The 17749-nt window shown below is 39.2% G+C and overlaps 1 protein-coding gene across 1 annotated transcript; it reads left to right on the top strand.

The window, feature by feature from the left end:
• The first annotated feature begins 506 nt into the window (after positions 1-506).
• LOC100987809 (putative SAGE1-like protein) lies at positions 507-14069 on the top strand. Its single transcript, XM_034949500.2, is given in 14 exon segments — positions 507-716; positions 6266-6398; positions 9164-9205; positions 9208-9303; positions 9933-10073; positions 10324-10458; positions 10718-10828; positions 11107-11247; positions 11496-11636; positions 12266-12369; positions 12620-12950; positions 12953-13006; positions 13376-13469; positions 13853-14069. Coding segments are annotated over 14 exon segments (1902 nt in total). The 3' UTR covers positions 14022-14069.
• Positions 14070-17749: the final 3680 nt, after the last annotated feature.

Raw genomic sequence — 17749 nt, 5'->3', positions numbered from 1 at the left:
CACACATAGTTAGCTATGAGGAATATCTGCAGATGCTGGTTCAAAGGAGTCAGTCACTTCAAATCGGACACTTCAAACGAGTCAGCCAGCTCCACCTGAAGAACTTTATACTCTTGGCTGTGTGTTTATAAATAATGGGCAGGTAAGTTAAGTAGGACAGTGTATGTGCTCATTAATACATACTTCTCCTTTGAGCTTTAAAAAATGAACTTGAATAATTCAGTGAAAATTGGCATTCTAAATATTAAAGTATTAATATTTAGAATTATATTTTTAGTTGGGATGGTGGTGTAAGGGAGGTCAGCCCATTCTCAAACTGAGCTGGAGGCATAAGGGAATTGTTTAACCTAGTGGTGTGAACCTATAGGAAGTAGTGAGGGTGGACTGAGTCATGACTTAGGTAAAGGGAGATGATTCTAGATCACGGAACATGATATAGATTCTAGATATGAGATTCTAAACTGTGTTTGGTGCCAAGGCACACATTACTAAGACAGTCTGTGATCATGTACTCTCAAGAGGATCATATATTTCAGCTGTGTAGCACTGATTTATGTGCCAGTTATGTCCCAGTTATAAATCAAAGTGTTCTAGTAACACACATAGTTAATTATGAGGACTATCTGCAGATACAGGCTTCTCCACTTCAAACGAGTCAACCAACTCCACCTGAAGAACTTCATACAGTTGGCTACGTGTTTACAAATGATGGGCAGGTAAGATAACTATTTCTATTTCCGCCCTAATTGTGACGTTTTTAGTATAATTACTTTCTTATTGAAAAAATAAATGTGAACTATAGGTGTTAATTCTTTTGATTTAAAAGATAAAACATGACACAGGAATTCTTATGTGAACATAAAATGGGAATTTTTTGAACCAAGAGTGGATTCATTAAACAAGGAACTGAAGTTTTTAATTATTACATTTAATACTCATAATTGTTCTGCAGATACGTATTACTATATCCCCTTTAGTAAGAAATCAAGGCTGACAGTGATCAAATGGCTTGCCCCAAGTGACACATGATAGGAGATTGAGCCAGGGTTTGAACGCATACCTTTCTGACTCCAGACTCTATATTCTTTCCCACTCCCCACAATAACTCCTTTCATATCGAGATTACAGTCTACAGTCTCTGTTTCTCTTATCCAAGTCTCTAGTGCTCTATCTAAAAAATGACTAAGTATTCCTCATGGAATATGAAGCACTAGGTAATGTTGCCATAATTGGATTGTCCTAATGGAGATCTTAATGTGAGTTTTGTGTTGTGTATGAGATAGACATACTAACTTCACCATTAAAACATGAAGACAAAGGAGATTGCATCTGCAGTTGTGGAACAGACCATTGGTATAAGGACACAGGTAGGCAATAATCTCTTCTGTAATAAAACCAGACTGAAGTTATTCCACCACAGCCCGAAAACTCCTCAATTAATTAAACTTTTCCTCAATTTTATGTGCCTTTATTTTCTCTTTTTTAACAATAGAGATAAGAATCGCACCTCACTCATAGGGATTGGCCAAGGATTGAGTTAATACATGTAAAGCGTTGAGAACAGTAACTGGATGGTAGTAAATGTTCGGTAAAAATGTTTTCACACATTCTAAGCCCCTATTTTATAGGAAATGAAAATTGTTTGGAAAATTTTTAAATCAACATTATATATAAATGTTTTTATTAAATAGTATATGTAATAAAATTGATATAATAAATATAAATATGTTTACTGTTATTAATATTTATTGTTAATAAAGTAAATGTAAATTTTATTAAGTATTAATAAATTTGCATAACAAATATGAATATATTGATTAATAATAAATATGAGTATATTCATTAATAATAAATATGAGTATATTCATTAATAATAAATATGAATATATTGATTATTAATAAATATGAATGCATTCATTATTAATAAATACAAATATATTGATTAATAATAAATATGAATATATTCATTAATAATAAATATGAATATTTCGATTATTAATAAATATGAATATATCCATTAGTGATAAATATGAATATATTGATTAGTAATAAACATGAATATATTGATTAATAATAAACATGAATATATTGATTAATAATAAACATGAATATATTCATATTAATAAACATGAATATATTCATATTAATAAACATGAATATATTCATATTAATAAACATGAATATATTCATATTAATAAACATGAATATATTCATATTAATAAACATGAATATATTCATATTAATAAACATGAATATATTCATATTAATAAACATGAATATATTCATATTAATAAACATGAATATATTCATATTAATAAACATGAATATATTCATATTAATAAACATGAATATATTGATTAATAATAAATATGATTATATTCATATTAATAAACATGAATATATTGATTAATAATAAATATGAATATATTCATATTAATAAACATGAATATATTCATATTAATAAACATGAATATATTGATTAATAATAAATATGAATATATTCATATTAATAAACATGAATATATTCATATTAATAAACGTGAATATATTCATATTAATAAACATGAATATATTCATTATTAATAAATATATGATTTTATTATATTGTTACATTATATTATATAATTTATTTATTATAGATATATTTATAATATAATATATTTATTGTATTATAATTTATTATAAATTATAAATTTTATTAAATATACTCCTGCATATTTAATGCAGGAGCATATTCTTTGTTTTTCAACTTTTATGTTTTGAGGTACATATGCACAATGTGCAGGTTTGTCACATAGGTAAACATGTGCCATGGTGGTCTGCTAGATCTATCAACCCATCAACTTGGTATTAAGCCCAGTATCCATTAGCTATTCTTCCTGATGCTCTCCCTACCCCCAGGCCTCCCCCGACAGGCCCCATTGTGTGTGCCCCCAAGCCATGTGTCCATGTGTTCTCATCATTCAGCTCCCACTTATAAGTGAGAACATGCACTGTTTGGTTTTCTGTTCCTGCATTAGTTTTCCGAGGATAACGGCTTCCAGCTCCATCCATGTTTCTACAAAGACATGATCTCGTTCCTTTTTATGGCTGCATGGTATTCCATGGTGTATATGTACTACATTTTCTTTATTCAGTCTATCGTTGCTGGAGATTTGGGTTGATTCCACATCTTTGCTATTGTGAATAGTACTGCAATGAACATACACGTGCTTGTATATTTATAATAGAATGATTTATATTTCTTTGGGTATATACCCAGGGATAGGATTGCTCGATCAAATGCTATTTCTGCCTGTGGATCTTTGAGGAATCACCACACTGTCTTCCATATGGTTGAAGTAATTTACACTCCCACCAACAGTGTAAAAGCAGCCCTTTTTCTCCACAAACTTGCCAGCATCTGTTGTTTCCTGACGTTTTAATAATTGCCATTCTGACTGACAAGAGATGTTATCTCATTGTGGTTTTGATTTGCATTTCTGTAATGATCAGTGATGTTGAACTTTTTTTCATGTTTGTTGGCTGCGTGAATGTCTTCTTTTGAGAAGTGTCTGTTCATGTCCTTTGCCCACTTTTTAATGGGGTTGTTTGATTTCCTTTTGTAAACTTGTTTAAGTTTCTTGTAGGGTCTGGATAGTAGACCTTTGTCAGATGGTCAGATTGCAAAAGCTTTCTCCCATTCTCTAGATTGTCTGTACACTCTGATTATAGTTCATTTTGCTATGCATAAGCTGTTTAGTTTAATTAGATCCTGTTTGTCAATTTTTGCTTTTGTTGCCATTGCTTTTGGCATTTTTGTCATGAAATCTTTGCCGGTGCCTATGTCCTGAATAGTATTGCCTATATTTTTTGTAGGGTTTTTATAGTTTTGGGTTTTACATTTAAGTCTTTAATCCATCTCGAATTAATTTGTGTATAAGGTGTAAGGAAGGGGTCCAGTTTCAATTTTTGCATATGGCTAGCCAGTTCTCCCAGCACCATTAATTAAATAGGGAGTCCTGTCCCCATTTCTTGTTTTTGTCAGGTTTGTAGAAGAACAGATTGTTATCGCTGTGTGATCTTATTTCTGAGTTCTCTATTCTGTTCCATTGGTCTATATCTGTTTTTGTACCAGGAAAACGCTGTTTCAGTTACTGTAGCCCCGTAGTATAGTTTGAAGTTAGGTAGCGTGATGCCTCTAGCTTTCTTCTTTTGGCTTAGGATTGTCTTGGCTACTCTGGCTCTTTTTTGGTTCCTTATGAATTTTAAAATAACTTCTTTTCACTCTGTGAAGAATGTCAATGGTAGTTTAATGGGAATAGCATGGAATCCCTAAATTACTGTGGGCAGTATGGCCATTTTCACAATATTGATTTTTCCTATCCACGAGCATGGAATGTTTTTCCATTTGTTTGTGTCCTCTGTGATTTCCTTGAGCAGTGGTTTGTAGTTCTCTTTGAAGAGGTCCTTCACGTCCCTTGTTACCTGTATTCCTAGGTACTTTATTCTTTTTGTAGCAATTGTGCATGGCAGTTCATTCATGATTTGTCTCTCTGCTTGCCTGCTTTTGGTATATAGGAATGTTAGCAATTTTGCACATGGATTTTGTATCCTGAGATTTGCTGAAGTTGCTTATCAGCTTAAGAAGCTTTTGGGCTGAGACGAAGGGATTTTCTAGATATAGGGTCATGTCATCTGCAAACAAAGATAATTTGATGTCTTCTCTCCCTATTTGAATACCCTTTTTCTTTGTCTTGTCTGATTGCCATGGCCAGAACATCTGATACTATGTTAAATAGGAGTGGTGAGGGAGGGCATCCTTGTCTTGTGCAAGTTTCAAGGGGAATGCTTCCAGCTGTTTCCCATTCAGTATGATATTGGCTGTGGGCTTGTTATATATGGTTCTTCTAATTTTGAGGTATTTTCTTTCAGTGCCTGGTTTATTGACAGCCTCTAATATAAGGGGATGTTGAATTTTATCAAAGGCCTTTTCTGTATCTATTGAGATAATCATGCGGTTTCTGTCATTAGATCTGTTTATGTGATGAATTACATTCATTGATTTCCCTATTCTGAAATGACCTTGCATCCCAGGGATGAAGCCAACTTGATCATGGTGGATAAGTTTTTGATGTGCTGCTGGATTCAGTTTTCCAGAATTTTATTGAGGATTTTTGCGTCGATGTTCATCAGGAATACTGGCCTGAAGTTTTCTTTTTTTGTTGTATCTCTGCCAGGTTTTGGTATCAGGATGATGCTGGCCTCATAAAATGAGTTAGGTAGGAGTCCCTCCTTTTCAAATTTTTTGAATACTTTCAATAGAAAAAGTACCACCTCTTCTTGGTACCTCTGGTAGTCAGGAGCATATTCTTCGGTTATCCTTTGATGAAAACAGCTTTTAGTTTACCTACTATACCCTTGAATTTCATGTTTTAGCTACCATCAACATTGCAAAGCACGCCCTACCCCTGTCTGTCTCCAAGATCAACATATTGGAATAAAAGATTTATCATCACTTAACACACATGATGCTCTCAGAAAAGACAAGTTCATTTTAATCTAGTCTCAGTGAAACAAGGGAAGGTAAAATACAAGGTGTTATCCAAAGTCAAACATGGTATAGTCAAGATTAATCAGAATGCTTGGGAAATGAAGCATATAGATACATATAGGTAGTGATACATATAGATATAATGATATCTATATGTATCTATATGATATGCATAATGATACACATAGATATTGAAAGGTAGTATAGATGGAAAAGGTAAATGTTCCCACTATGGAGGTGTGGGAACATTTACCTTTTCAATTTATCCTACCGTTCACTATCTATATGTATTACCTAATGAAGTATTAATCAGTATTTGTTAATGTGTAGTTTTAAAGCACTGAAAGATAAGAAAGGTATTTATTTTTTTTTGTCCCCTAACAAGGGCTGAGACAAAATGATGTGTAATTCATTAGATATATAACCATATGTTTATTCCTTTGGTTGATGAAAACCACTCATTCCCCAAGCATTCTGATTTATCATGACTGTACCATGTTTGACTTTGGATAACACCTTGTATTTTACCTTCCCTTGTTTCACTGAGACTAGATTAAAATTAGCTTGCCTTTTCTGAGAGGGTCGTGTGTGTTGAGTGATGAGAAATCTTTCACCTGTGACTAAAACTTTATATTAACGATATAAATGCATGGCTGTGTATGCATATGAAGACTGTGACTTTGCAATGGTTGGATTTGTCTTTAATGGAATATGTTCACTGATGTTTTTCAGCAAACAAGGAGTGATGAAGTAAATCAGGTTGCAACAGGGCATCAAAGCAAACAGAAACGTTCCAGAAAATCCAAGAGACACTCTTCATCTAAGAGAAGGAAGAGTATGTCGCGGTGGTTAAACAAACAGGAAGGTGAGGGGGAATCCAATCTTTGGGGCTCAACCATGTCAAAGGACATTTGTAGTCATGTCCTTGAGGGATGAACAGATATGAGCACATTTGCAAGTGGAAGGGTAAGGTTCTAATTAGGTGCAACAATTTGGAGTTGCTGCAAGCATTAGATGAATGAAGCAGGTTCCTGAGGCAGAAGGAGATGGTGGGCTCAACAAGAGGATGGGTCTGCTCACTTTCTGCCTGTCCTCACATTCCGCTCTAACCCACTGCAGTCTGGCTTCTTCTTAGTGTATTCCAATGAAACTACTATCATCAAGGTCACCAGTGTTTGCTGCACTTTGGCATTAATCTCTCAGCAGAATGCGACACAGTTGTTTACTCCCTCCTGCACGGAAAGCTTCTTGGGTCCCGAGACACCTGGATTTCTTACCCTGTTACTAGAGACTCATTTTCCTTCTCCTTTTTGTTTTTCTCCTCTCCTTTCCCACCTCTAAATATTTCAGGGCGCCAAAGCTTCATCCTAGACTCTCTTCTCTTCACTATACTATCTCCTTAGGTGATGCCATGCCATCTTAGAATTTTAAATGATTCACACTATAAGAATTCTCACCATTATACTTCTACACTACAACTTGCTCCTGAAATCCAGACTCAAATACAACTACATGCGTGGTATTTCTATTGAGTGTCTAATAGGCATCTAAAATTCAACTGGCTCTACATGTTCAAATTTCTGACCTCCCTCTCTCCAAAAATACACTACTTTCAGCCTTCACTATTTCAGCTAAAGATACTGTCCATTAGGTGAAACATCCACAGAGGTGTAACAACCAGCTGTTCACAGGTATGGGGGATTGAGAAGTCCTGGTTTTTAGAGTTTGTAGGTATCCATAGTGCGGATAATCCCACCATGATCTAGTTCAAACTGTCAACATAAGGTGACTAAACCAGATTCAGGAAGAGTTGGCAGCACTCAGCTCTCACAGTCGGTTGCCTAACACCTCCTGAACACCCCTGGTGTACTTTTACTTAGTAGTTCAAGTCAAAATACTTAAAGTCACTTATGAGTTATCTTATGACTCTTTTATTACTCTCTCATTTCCCATCTCTTAGCAAGTCCAGCAGTCGATGCCCAGTATAAATTCTGCATCCAACCATTTCTCTCTATCCCTCCAGTATGCACTGATCTCTCTTCAAGCTAGTACGATACCTTCTTAGCTCTGTGTTTCTAATCTTCGCTCATCTATAGCATACTCTCTAACCCTGTGGCTAGATAATTATGTCAGCATGTAAATCACATCATCCATGTCCCTCCTGAAAACCCATCCTCATCTCTCCTAAGCACTCAGAACAGACCCTGAACTAGCTTTGGTCTGCGAGCCTCTGCACAGCCTGGCCTCTGTCACCCTCTCCTAACGTGGGTCCCATCCATTTCCTCCTGGCTCTCTCTGCCTCTGTCCTTCACCTCTGTAGTGCCCGGTCCATCCCCACTCCATTCCCTACCCTTGGCCTCACCACAACCTGGAACTCTCCCTCTGCCTCTGCACAGGAGGCTCTGCTTCTTCCTCCAAGCGCTGCCCAATGGCACCTCTTCAGAAGGCCCTGCCAAACCAGCTGCAGCCCCGGGGGCTCCCTCTGCTGCTGTCTCCCACAGGCCCATGGACTGCTTCCCCAACACCAGCTCAGCGCTGTTTGTTTCATTTGTTCATTGTACATGTTTTGTCTGACTGTCCCATGAGGATGTGAGCTCCACAAGGGCAGGGAACATTGCTCTCTGGGCTGTTTACTGCTGATTCCCAGCTCCTGGCATGCTGCCTGCCACAGATGATGAATAAATGAAAGAGGTGTCAGACCTGGAGTGAAAAGAAAGTCACTTTTTCTAGACAAAGGGGAAGGATCTGTAGAATCATAAAAAACACAGATGTGTGATGATGGAGTGGAGATAAGAGTGTTCAACTCCAATAGCCACCTCTATTTTTTCAGAATATTTGAGGTAGAAAGGAGGCAGGTTAAGGAGGGCTCAATTAGTCTCGCTTCCTGCTGTGTACAGCACGGCATTTATAGGTGAACTATAAAAATAATATCAAATGAGAAATGTAAAGGGCAGCAAGGTGATACAAAATGATGAGTACTAAAACCTGTGAATGTTATTCTGCTGTCGTACTTCTTTACTGCATGTATTCATTATGCCAAGAAGTAAAAAGGTAGTTTTATTGTGTTATCTAACCTGATCTCTGTTTGCAAGATCTGAGATTTCCACGTGGTAAATCCTTCTGTTTCATGAAATAAATAATTTCCTAGAAACTGATTAATACATAGCTGTTCCTCTGGGGGAGGATGGGACAAAACATACCTATCTTGCAACTCAAACTCTTCGTTTGGTTTCCAGACGCTAGCGTCACTCACAATGTCCATGAAGTGAAGATAAAAAAAATGGCCAACCAGCACCTGGTAATGTCGTCACTACTGTTCCACCAGCGCTTATTAATATAGCAGCAGCTGGTATTTCATCCATGAGTACCAGGGATCGGTGTAAGTTTGCTAACTTGGTATACTGTTCTACTTCATTTCCACTATGCACTATATGCATTGTGTCATGAGGAAAGAAGGTAATTTTGTTGTATTATCTTTTCTGGCCTCAATTTTAGGGTTCTCAAATTGCTACCTGGTAAATCTTCCTTCTTTATGAGATAATTTCCTAGATCTGAGCATCAGAGGGGTATGCCTGTGTGGTTGACATAATGCACTTACCTCACAGCTCAACCACTTCATTTGGTTTCCAGATGCTTCAGTCACTCACAACGTCTATGAAGAGAAGATAAATAACAACAACCAGCACCTGATAACGTCTTGTCAACTGCTCCACCATGGCTTCGTGATATGGCAGCAGCTGGAATTTCATCCACAAGTACCAGGGATCTGCGTATGTCTGCTTATTAGTTGCACTGTCCTACTTGGTTTCTCTAAGCAGGCGTATTTTCATGAACGGTAGAAGGTAATTTTGTTGTACATTCTTTCCTAGCCTCAATTTGAGGGATGTCAGATGGCCACCTGGCATATTGCTTTCTTTGATAATTTCCTAGAAATTGAGCAACAGAGGGATATACCTGTGGGGTTGACATAATGCACTTAACTCACAGCTCAACCTCTTCATTTGGTTTCCAGATGCTACTGTCAATCCCAATGTCCATGAAGAGAGGATGGTAAATAGTCAACCGCAACTGGATAATGTCTTGTCAAATGTTCTATCATGGTTTATTAATATGGCAGGAGCTGGTATTCCAGCCATGAGTACCAGAGATCTGTGTATGTTCGCTTTCTAATTGGATCTTCCTACTTAGTTTCCATATGCATGCATAGTGTCATGAAGGGGAGATGGTGGTTTTGTTGTATTATGTTTCTTGAGCTCTATTTGAGGGGTCTCAGAACCCCGCCTGTCATGTCCTCCTGCTCCATGCAATAATTTCTTAGAAGCTGAGCATCAGAGGGATATACCTGTGGGTTGAAATAATGCACTTACTTCACAGCTCGGCCTCAACATTTGGTTTCCAGATGCTACCGTCACTCACGATGTCTGTGATGAGAGGATGGAAAATGACCAACTGCGACTGAATAATGTCTTGTTAACTTTTCCACCAGAGCGTGTTAACATGGCGGTAGCTGGTTTTTCGGCCATGAGTCCTAGGGATCTGTGTATGCTTGTTTACTACTTGTACTGTCTTACTTGGTTATTATATGAAGGCATGGTGTCATAAAGGGAAGAAGGTGGTTTTGTTTTTATTATCTTTCGTGACCTCAGTTTGAGGGGTTTCAGATCACTACCTGGTGTATCCTTTCCTGCTTAATGAGATAATTTACTAGAAACTGAGCATGACAGGGATATACCTGTGGTGTTGCCATAATGCACTTACCTCACAGCTCAACATTTTCCTTTGGTTTCTAGATGCTACCATCAATCACAATGTCTATGAAGTGAGGATGGAAAATAACCAACCACAGTTTAATAACCTCTTGTCAACTGTTAAACCAGGGCATATTAACATGGCAGCAGCTGGTATTCCAGCCATGAGTGCCAAGGGTCTGTGTATGTTTGCTTATAAGTTGGATTGTCCTATTCGGTTTTCATATGCATGCATAGTGTCATCAAGGGAAGAAGGTGATTTGGTTGGTTGTACCTTCTTTCGTGAGCTCAATTTGAGTGTTCTCAGATCACCACCTGGCATACCCTCTCCTGCTTCACGAAATATTTTCCTAGAAACTGAGCATCAGACGGATATACCTGTGGGGTTACCATAATACACTCATCTTACAGCTCAACCTCTTCATTTGGTTTCCAGATGCTGTAGTCAATCTCAATGTCCATGGAGAGAAGATAAATAACGGTCAACCAGCACCTGATAACTTCTTGTCATCCGTTACACCAGGGCTTATTAATGTGTCAGTAGATGGTATTCCACCCATGAGTACCAGGGATGTTTGTTTGTTTACTAGTTGTTTCTACTTGGTTTCCTACTTGGTTTCCATATGCATGCAGTGTCATAAGTCGAAGAAGGTGGTTTTATTGTATTATCTTTTGTGAGCTCAATTTCAGGGGTCTCAGGTTGCCACCTGGTATATCCTTCTGCTTTATGAGATAATGTCCTAAAAAGTGAGCATCAGAGGGATATCCTGTAGGGTTGACATAATGCACTTACCTCACAGCTTGATGTATTCTTCTGGTTTCTAGGTGCTACTGTCACTCACAATGCCCATGAAGAGAAGATGGAAAATGGCCAACAAGCAGCTGATAATATCTTGTCAGCTGTTCCACCAGGGCTTATTAATACATCAGAAGCTGGTATTCCAGCCATGAGTACCAATGATCTGTGTATGTTAACTTATAAGTTGGATTGTCCTCCTTGGTTTCCATATGCGTGCATGGTGTCATGAAGGGGAGAAGGTGGTTTTGTTGTATTATCTATTGTGACCTCAATTTAAGGGATTTCATATCACCACCTGGCATGTCCTCCTGCTTTGTGCAATAATTTCCTAGCAAGTGAGCATCAGAGGAATATACCCTGAGGGGTTGGCATAATGCACTTTCCTCACAGCTCAACCTCTTCATTTGGTTTCCAGATGCTACCATCACTCACGATGTCAGTGAAAAGAAGATAAAAAACAGCCAACCAGCACCTGATAACTTCCTGTGCACTGTTACACCAGGGCTTATTAATTTGGCAGGAGCTGGTATGCTGGCCATGAGTACGAGGGATCTGTGTATGTCTGTTTACTGGTTGTACTGTCCTACTTGTTTTCCATATGAATGCGTAGTGTCATGAAGGGAAGAAGGTGGTTTTGTTGTATTATCTTTCATGAGCTCAGTTTGAGGGTTTTCAGATGGTCACCTGGCATATCCTCTCCTGCTTTATAATTTCCTTGAAACTGAGCCTCAGAAGGATATACCTGGGGGTTGACATAATGGACTTACCTCACAGATCATCCTCTTTGTTTGGTTTCCAGACGCTACCATCTCTCACAATGTCCATGAAGAGAAGACACAAAATGACGAACTAGCACCTAATAACTTCTTGTCAAGTGTTCCATGAGGACTTATTAACATGGCAGGAGCTAGGATTCCAGCCATGAGTACCAGGGATCTGTGTGTGTTTCCTTATGAATTGTACTGTCCTACTTGATTTCCATATGCATGCATAGTGGCATCAAGGGAAGAAGGTGGTTTTGCGGTAATCTTTTCTTGCATCAATTTCAGGGTTCTCTGATTGCCACCTGTTATATCCTCCCGCTTTATGGGATAATTTCCTAGAAACTGAGCATCAGTGGGATATCCCTATGGGGTTGTCATTATGGGCTTACCTCACAGCTCGACCTCTTCGTTTTGTTTCCAGATGACACCGCCACTCACAATGTCCATGAAGAGAAGATGAAAAACAAGCACCTGATAACTCCTTGTCAACAGTTCCACCGGGGCATATTAATCTGTCAGGAGCTGGTATTTCATCCAGGAGTACCAAGGATCTGTGTATGTTTGTGTATTGCTTGTACTGTCCTATGGTTTCCATATGCATGCATAGCGTCCTGCAGGGAAGAAGGTGATTTTGTTGTATTATCCTACTTGAGCTCAGTTTGAGGGGTCTCGGATAGCCACCTGGTGTATCTTCCTGCTTTATGAGATAACATCCTAGAAACTGAGCCTCAGATGGATATAGCTGTGGGGGTGACATAATGCACTTACCTCACAGCTCAACTTTTTCATTTGGATTCCAGATGCTACTGTCATTCACAATATCCAAGAGGAGGAGATGGAAAATGGTCAAATGCCTCCTGATGACTTCCTGTCAAATTCTGCTCCACTAGAGCTTATAAATATGACAGAAGATTGTATGCCACTCAACGCATTGGATTCTTTCTCTTACGACTTCACTAGTCTCAGCAGAGAGGAGTTGCTTTACAAACATGATAGTAATGAATTTGCGGTAGGCACCAAAAACTACAGTGTCTCTGCAGGTGACCCACCAGTCATAGCAATGTCTTCAGTGGAAACTCCACAGATATCTCCTGCCATGGCAAAAAAAATAATCAAGATATAAAATGTCAATTAATGAAAGAAGTTTGAAGGTTTGGGCAAAGTAAGTAGTGCAAGAATGTCTATCAACGAAAGCATGCCAAGTATCTTATTCTATGATTTAGAACAGAATTAAGCTGCCTCTTGAGCTCATTGTTGGGCTGCATTAGATCTGTATGTGATTTAGCATGACTTCTATTTAATTTCACTGAAAATTTCTAATACATCTGCTTAAATGTTTTGTTTTCCTTTGTTAGTGTTCACAATAGTTTCCTTAGTAATATACAGATGTTGTGATTTAAGCATTCAAACACAAACACTACGTAACATTGTAACCCATGAAAAATGTATACTGTGGTAGTGGATGCACTAAGATTGAGGTATATTTCATTTTCATAATTGTAGAAATACTAATGTTTTTAAATATCTTCAGATTATGAAAGAATTTTCATTTTCCTTGAAGAAGTACAAGGATCTATGAAAGTCAAGAGACAATTTGTTGAATTTACCATCAAGGAAGCAGCAAGGTGGGTGCAAAAAGGAACTCTGCTGTTGTTTTAAGCACTTGCGCCCAATTTGGGACAGGGGCAGGAACAAATCGTGCCTTGTTCTTCCTAATCCCTGGCCCTCAATCATAGTCATGCTACTTCCACAGGCATTTAGGTTGATATTATCTTATTCTAACACTTTCTTCCAATGCCATGGAGCCTTCCAAATTTACCATAATCTGGGAGTGGGCGTGGGCCCTCAGTTGACTCACTTTGTATTTTTCTAGTTTGTGTGTTTCCATGAGGATGCATTTTTTATTTGCATGTCGATTGTGAACTCTATTTTGTATCCACTACTACCTCTTACATCTCATAGGTGCTGTAGGTATACTCTGGTTAATGGAATACCTCTTTAATTTCAGGTTTAAAAAAGTTGCCTTAATTCAGCAACTCGAGAAGGTGCTTAAAGAAATAGATTCCCACTGCCATCTCAGAAAAGTTAAGCACATGAGAAAAAAAAATAATTGTGTTAGTGCAAAGACCAAGGAGATACAAGGATACACGCGGCAGGATGGAACAGGTTATTGCTGAAACTCCCTATAATTTTGAAGTGAAGAGAATTCCCTTCCAAAAGCTAAGAAAAAAAAAAGAGGGAAATTTTTATATTTAATAAATCTCCCTTAATAAAAGCTGCACTTTTGTTTGTTTGTTTGTTCTTCTGCCTGAGGAGGGGCATGAGTTAATAACTCAGCAAGGTATTTGGTATTACAGTCCTGGTTTCTGCAGCAGCTCACATTGTTGTAGCTGGTATTTATAACTGCCTTCTTTCACTACCCATTTCTCATTCCCTTTGCCCTGAGATAGCATGTCAGCTGGTCATGATGCTTGGTCTGGCAGGATGACTCAAACCTTCATTACTGAACAGTCTGGACCAATAGATATCCTGCCTGGATTGGGTTGCTGTAATTTTCCATTAAGTGTAATAAACACGAGAGGACTAAGAAGCTGTGTAGACATATCAAACATACTCTTTTTAGCCCCTGGTGTAGTGCAATTAATCCCCCTTTGGTTGTCAGGTTCATCACCCCCAGCCAGTAGATGACCCCCTCCTTTGCCTCTAGATGGAAAGTGATGAAGAGAACAAAATGGCCTGCTGGCAGCATCGATCCTTGTTGTGTCCCTTGTCAAAAGCATTTCTTCTTTTGGAACTAAGACTTCTAGTACAGGAGAGCCTAAAATCAGAAGGACAGGAAGCACTTATGCTAGTGGTTCACGGTGGGGAAAGTGAGTAGAGACACTCCCAGTTATACTCCTTCATTCTAAGACGAATGAATCCTGACTATTGGAGAGAAAGCAGACTATGTTGGATGCAGACATACAGCAAACACTGCTTCCTAAAAGTAATTTCTCAGACCTGCAAGGTATTGCCACCTAGCTAGCACTGTAACCGAGTTGTACAAGACCATTCCAGTTTCTGTTCATCCAGTCAGGTTCAGATTATGGGGGACACATTGGGAGGCTGATTTGGAATCAAAAAACAATGAGGCCAAGACAGTATCATATCTATAAAGAAGATGATGGGGGATAGGGAGATATAAATAATAAGACCAGTGAATTCCTACGAACACGGGCCCATCACTGCACTTTATTTTCTGGGAAGCGAGTGCCTTGTTTGGAGGTGATGCTGTGTGGAATACCATGATGGTAAATAAAGCGTTTTCTAAGTGCACAGATGTTGATTTTCTGAAATTACTGTGGTTGGGAAGGAAGATCCATATTCAGAATAAGTGTCAATTTGAGTAAGAACACAGCCCTGTCCCTTCCATAGTGGAAGTGGTCCAATGTAATCACCTGCCATCTGGTAACTGGGTGATCACGCTGGAGACAGGTGCTATATAAGAGACTCAGTGTTGCTCTCTGTTCTGGCAGATTGTACACTCAGCAATGACTATATTGCAGAATTTTGCTCCTTAGTTCAGTTAAAACCGAGTTCACACAAACGGGGAAGATTAGGTTCACGGACACATTGAAGGGTGAGGAGCTGAATTTATTGGTTAAGAAGGAAAAATAGGGAGGAAAAAAAATCTCTCAGCAAAGCGAGAGGGAGTCCTGCTAAGAGGCCCCCATCTCACAGATTGATTCCGGGCCACCGCACAGGAACCGAAGAGACCAGGCTCCACACCGCCACCCCTGAACAAGGTGCAAACTTCCCGTGGCTCCACACCCTTCCCCCAGTACACATGTTGCTAATATTAAGAAAGAATCAGTTGGGAATGGGCTAGCAAACAGTGCCAGTTCTTCTGGCTGCGGGTTTCATTCGGTAGCAGCAGTCTGGTTTCTCAACCTTCAGGCCATTTTAGGCTTGAAGGCGGGGTTTCACCAGGGACCCCTGGCTGTCTCATGTCTCTATCAACTGTAGCCAGGTTGGCCTTGGTGAGTGGAAGTCCATGCTACTGAAGCAAAATCTCTATCCTTGGTCACCTTGGCCACTCTGTGAGCTCATGAGGTTATGACACCAATGTTGGGGAAAGAGGCTGATTAATATCTAGATAATAGGTACTTTATCCTTCAGATTATTAACATTCTGCTCTACAGAGGTTACCCTTTGCTGAGAACTCTCATGAGACCTAAGTATCTTCACATTGTATATCCATTTGGACTACTCTATCCACATATTTTTTCCCAGACCTCCTTGTCATAAATTTTCAATCATGTGTCCACAAAGTCCTTGATCATACAGCCAATAAACGAGACACGGCCTAAACATGGATGCATACTTATAGTCTGGCCATCTCTCCTCCACACAGAAACACTGCTCAAGCATCTTCCCTCTTGGAGGATTTCCCTTCACCACTGTCCTTCAGAGCTATCCCAGTTGGGCCTGTCGTAATGAAGCTGTCCGCTTCTGGCTTTTGTGGTAGACAGGCATTATGAACAGACTGAATATTTGTGTCCTCTGAGAATTCATATGATGAAACCCTAACTCCCAGTGGGATGATATTTGGAGGTGGAGCTTTTGGGAGGTAATTAGGTTTAGATGTGTTCATGATGTTTGGGTCCCTATGATGAGATTAATGCCCTTATAATTAGAGAAAAGGGAACTTGTTCTTCCATGCCTCTTCAACATGTGAGGATACAGCAAGGTGGCTGACTGCAAGCCAGGAAGAGGCCCCCCCACCAGAATTTGAGCATGTTGGCACCCTGATCTTGGATTTCTAGCTTCCAGAACCTTGAGAAAGAAATGTCTGGTGATGAAGCCACCCAGTCTGTGGTATTCTGTGATAGCAACTCGAGCTGACTGAGACAGCTGTAGTCTGATTCCCCAGACTCCCATCTCCTGTATACTTGATCAAGCAGTAATCCAAATACTGCTATGGTGGGATTTTGCTGGATAACTAATGTCTCAAGTCAGTTGACCCTGAGACATGAATGTGGTGTGGATGGGCCAGACCTGGCAGGGGAATCCTTGAGAAGCAGAGCACTTTCCTTACCAAGGAGCAGAAGAAGAGGTAAGGGAATCAAAGTGCAAGAAGGATGTGACACAGCAGGCCCGCTTTGAGGATAAAGCAGTGCTCCCAAGAAGGTATAGGATGGCTCTAGGTGTTTAGTGCAGTTTCTGGATGACAGCCAGCAAAAAAAGGGGAACCACATTCCTACCACCTTAAGGAACTACGTCTAAATGAGCAATAACCTGAATAAGCTTAGAAGTGGATTATTCTGCAGTCTCCACATCAGCACCCACCCGGCCTGACATTTTGAGCTGGCCTTGGGAGACACTCAGCGGACAGGCCGGTCGAACCTTCCTGGTCTTGACTTGCAGAAGTGTGGATAATTAATGTGTGTTGTTTTAGGCTGCTCAATTTGGGGTAATTTGTTATGTGGCAATAGAAAATTAACAGCGGTGCTGCCAGCCCATTATAAAGAAAGAAAAGTAAGCCAGGCCTAGGGATTTTTTTATTGTTTGTTTTTCTGACAACTCTGTTCCTAAGGAAGCTGCCCTTGGAGCCATAGGTGTGGGTTCAGAGAGCTTTTTCTTGTACTAGGCCAAACTCAGAAGTAGCAGATTTTCCGGTCATTAGAAGATAAGTCACAGCAGCACACCTCGATGAGGTACATGTTACCACCATCAGAACCTAAGGAGGCCCACTATATTTTGCGTGTCCTCTTTGAATGGTAGGAAGGGTGAGATGTACCAACTTGCTGTTCACCTGATAAGTACTATGTTGATATTTCACTAAGTTAAAAGGCCCCTGATTTTTTGTGCAAATTAATACTTCGGTTGTCATGTCAGTATGTTACCAGTGTGTCTAGAGTAGTTG

This window comes from Pan paniscus, chromosome X (genome assembly GCF_029289425.2).
Source record: "Pan paniscus chromosome X, NHGRI_mPanPan1-v2.0_pri, whole genome shotgun sequence".
Classification (NCBI taxonomy): domain Eukaryota; kingdom Metazoa; phylum Chordata; class Mammalia; order Primates; family Hominidae; genus Pan; species Pan paniscus.
This window is presented reverse-complemented; position numbering and strand designations above follow the sequence as displayed.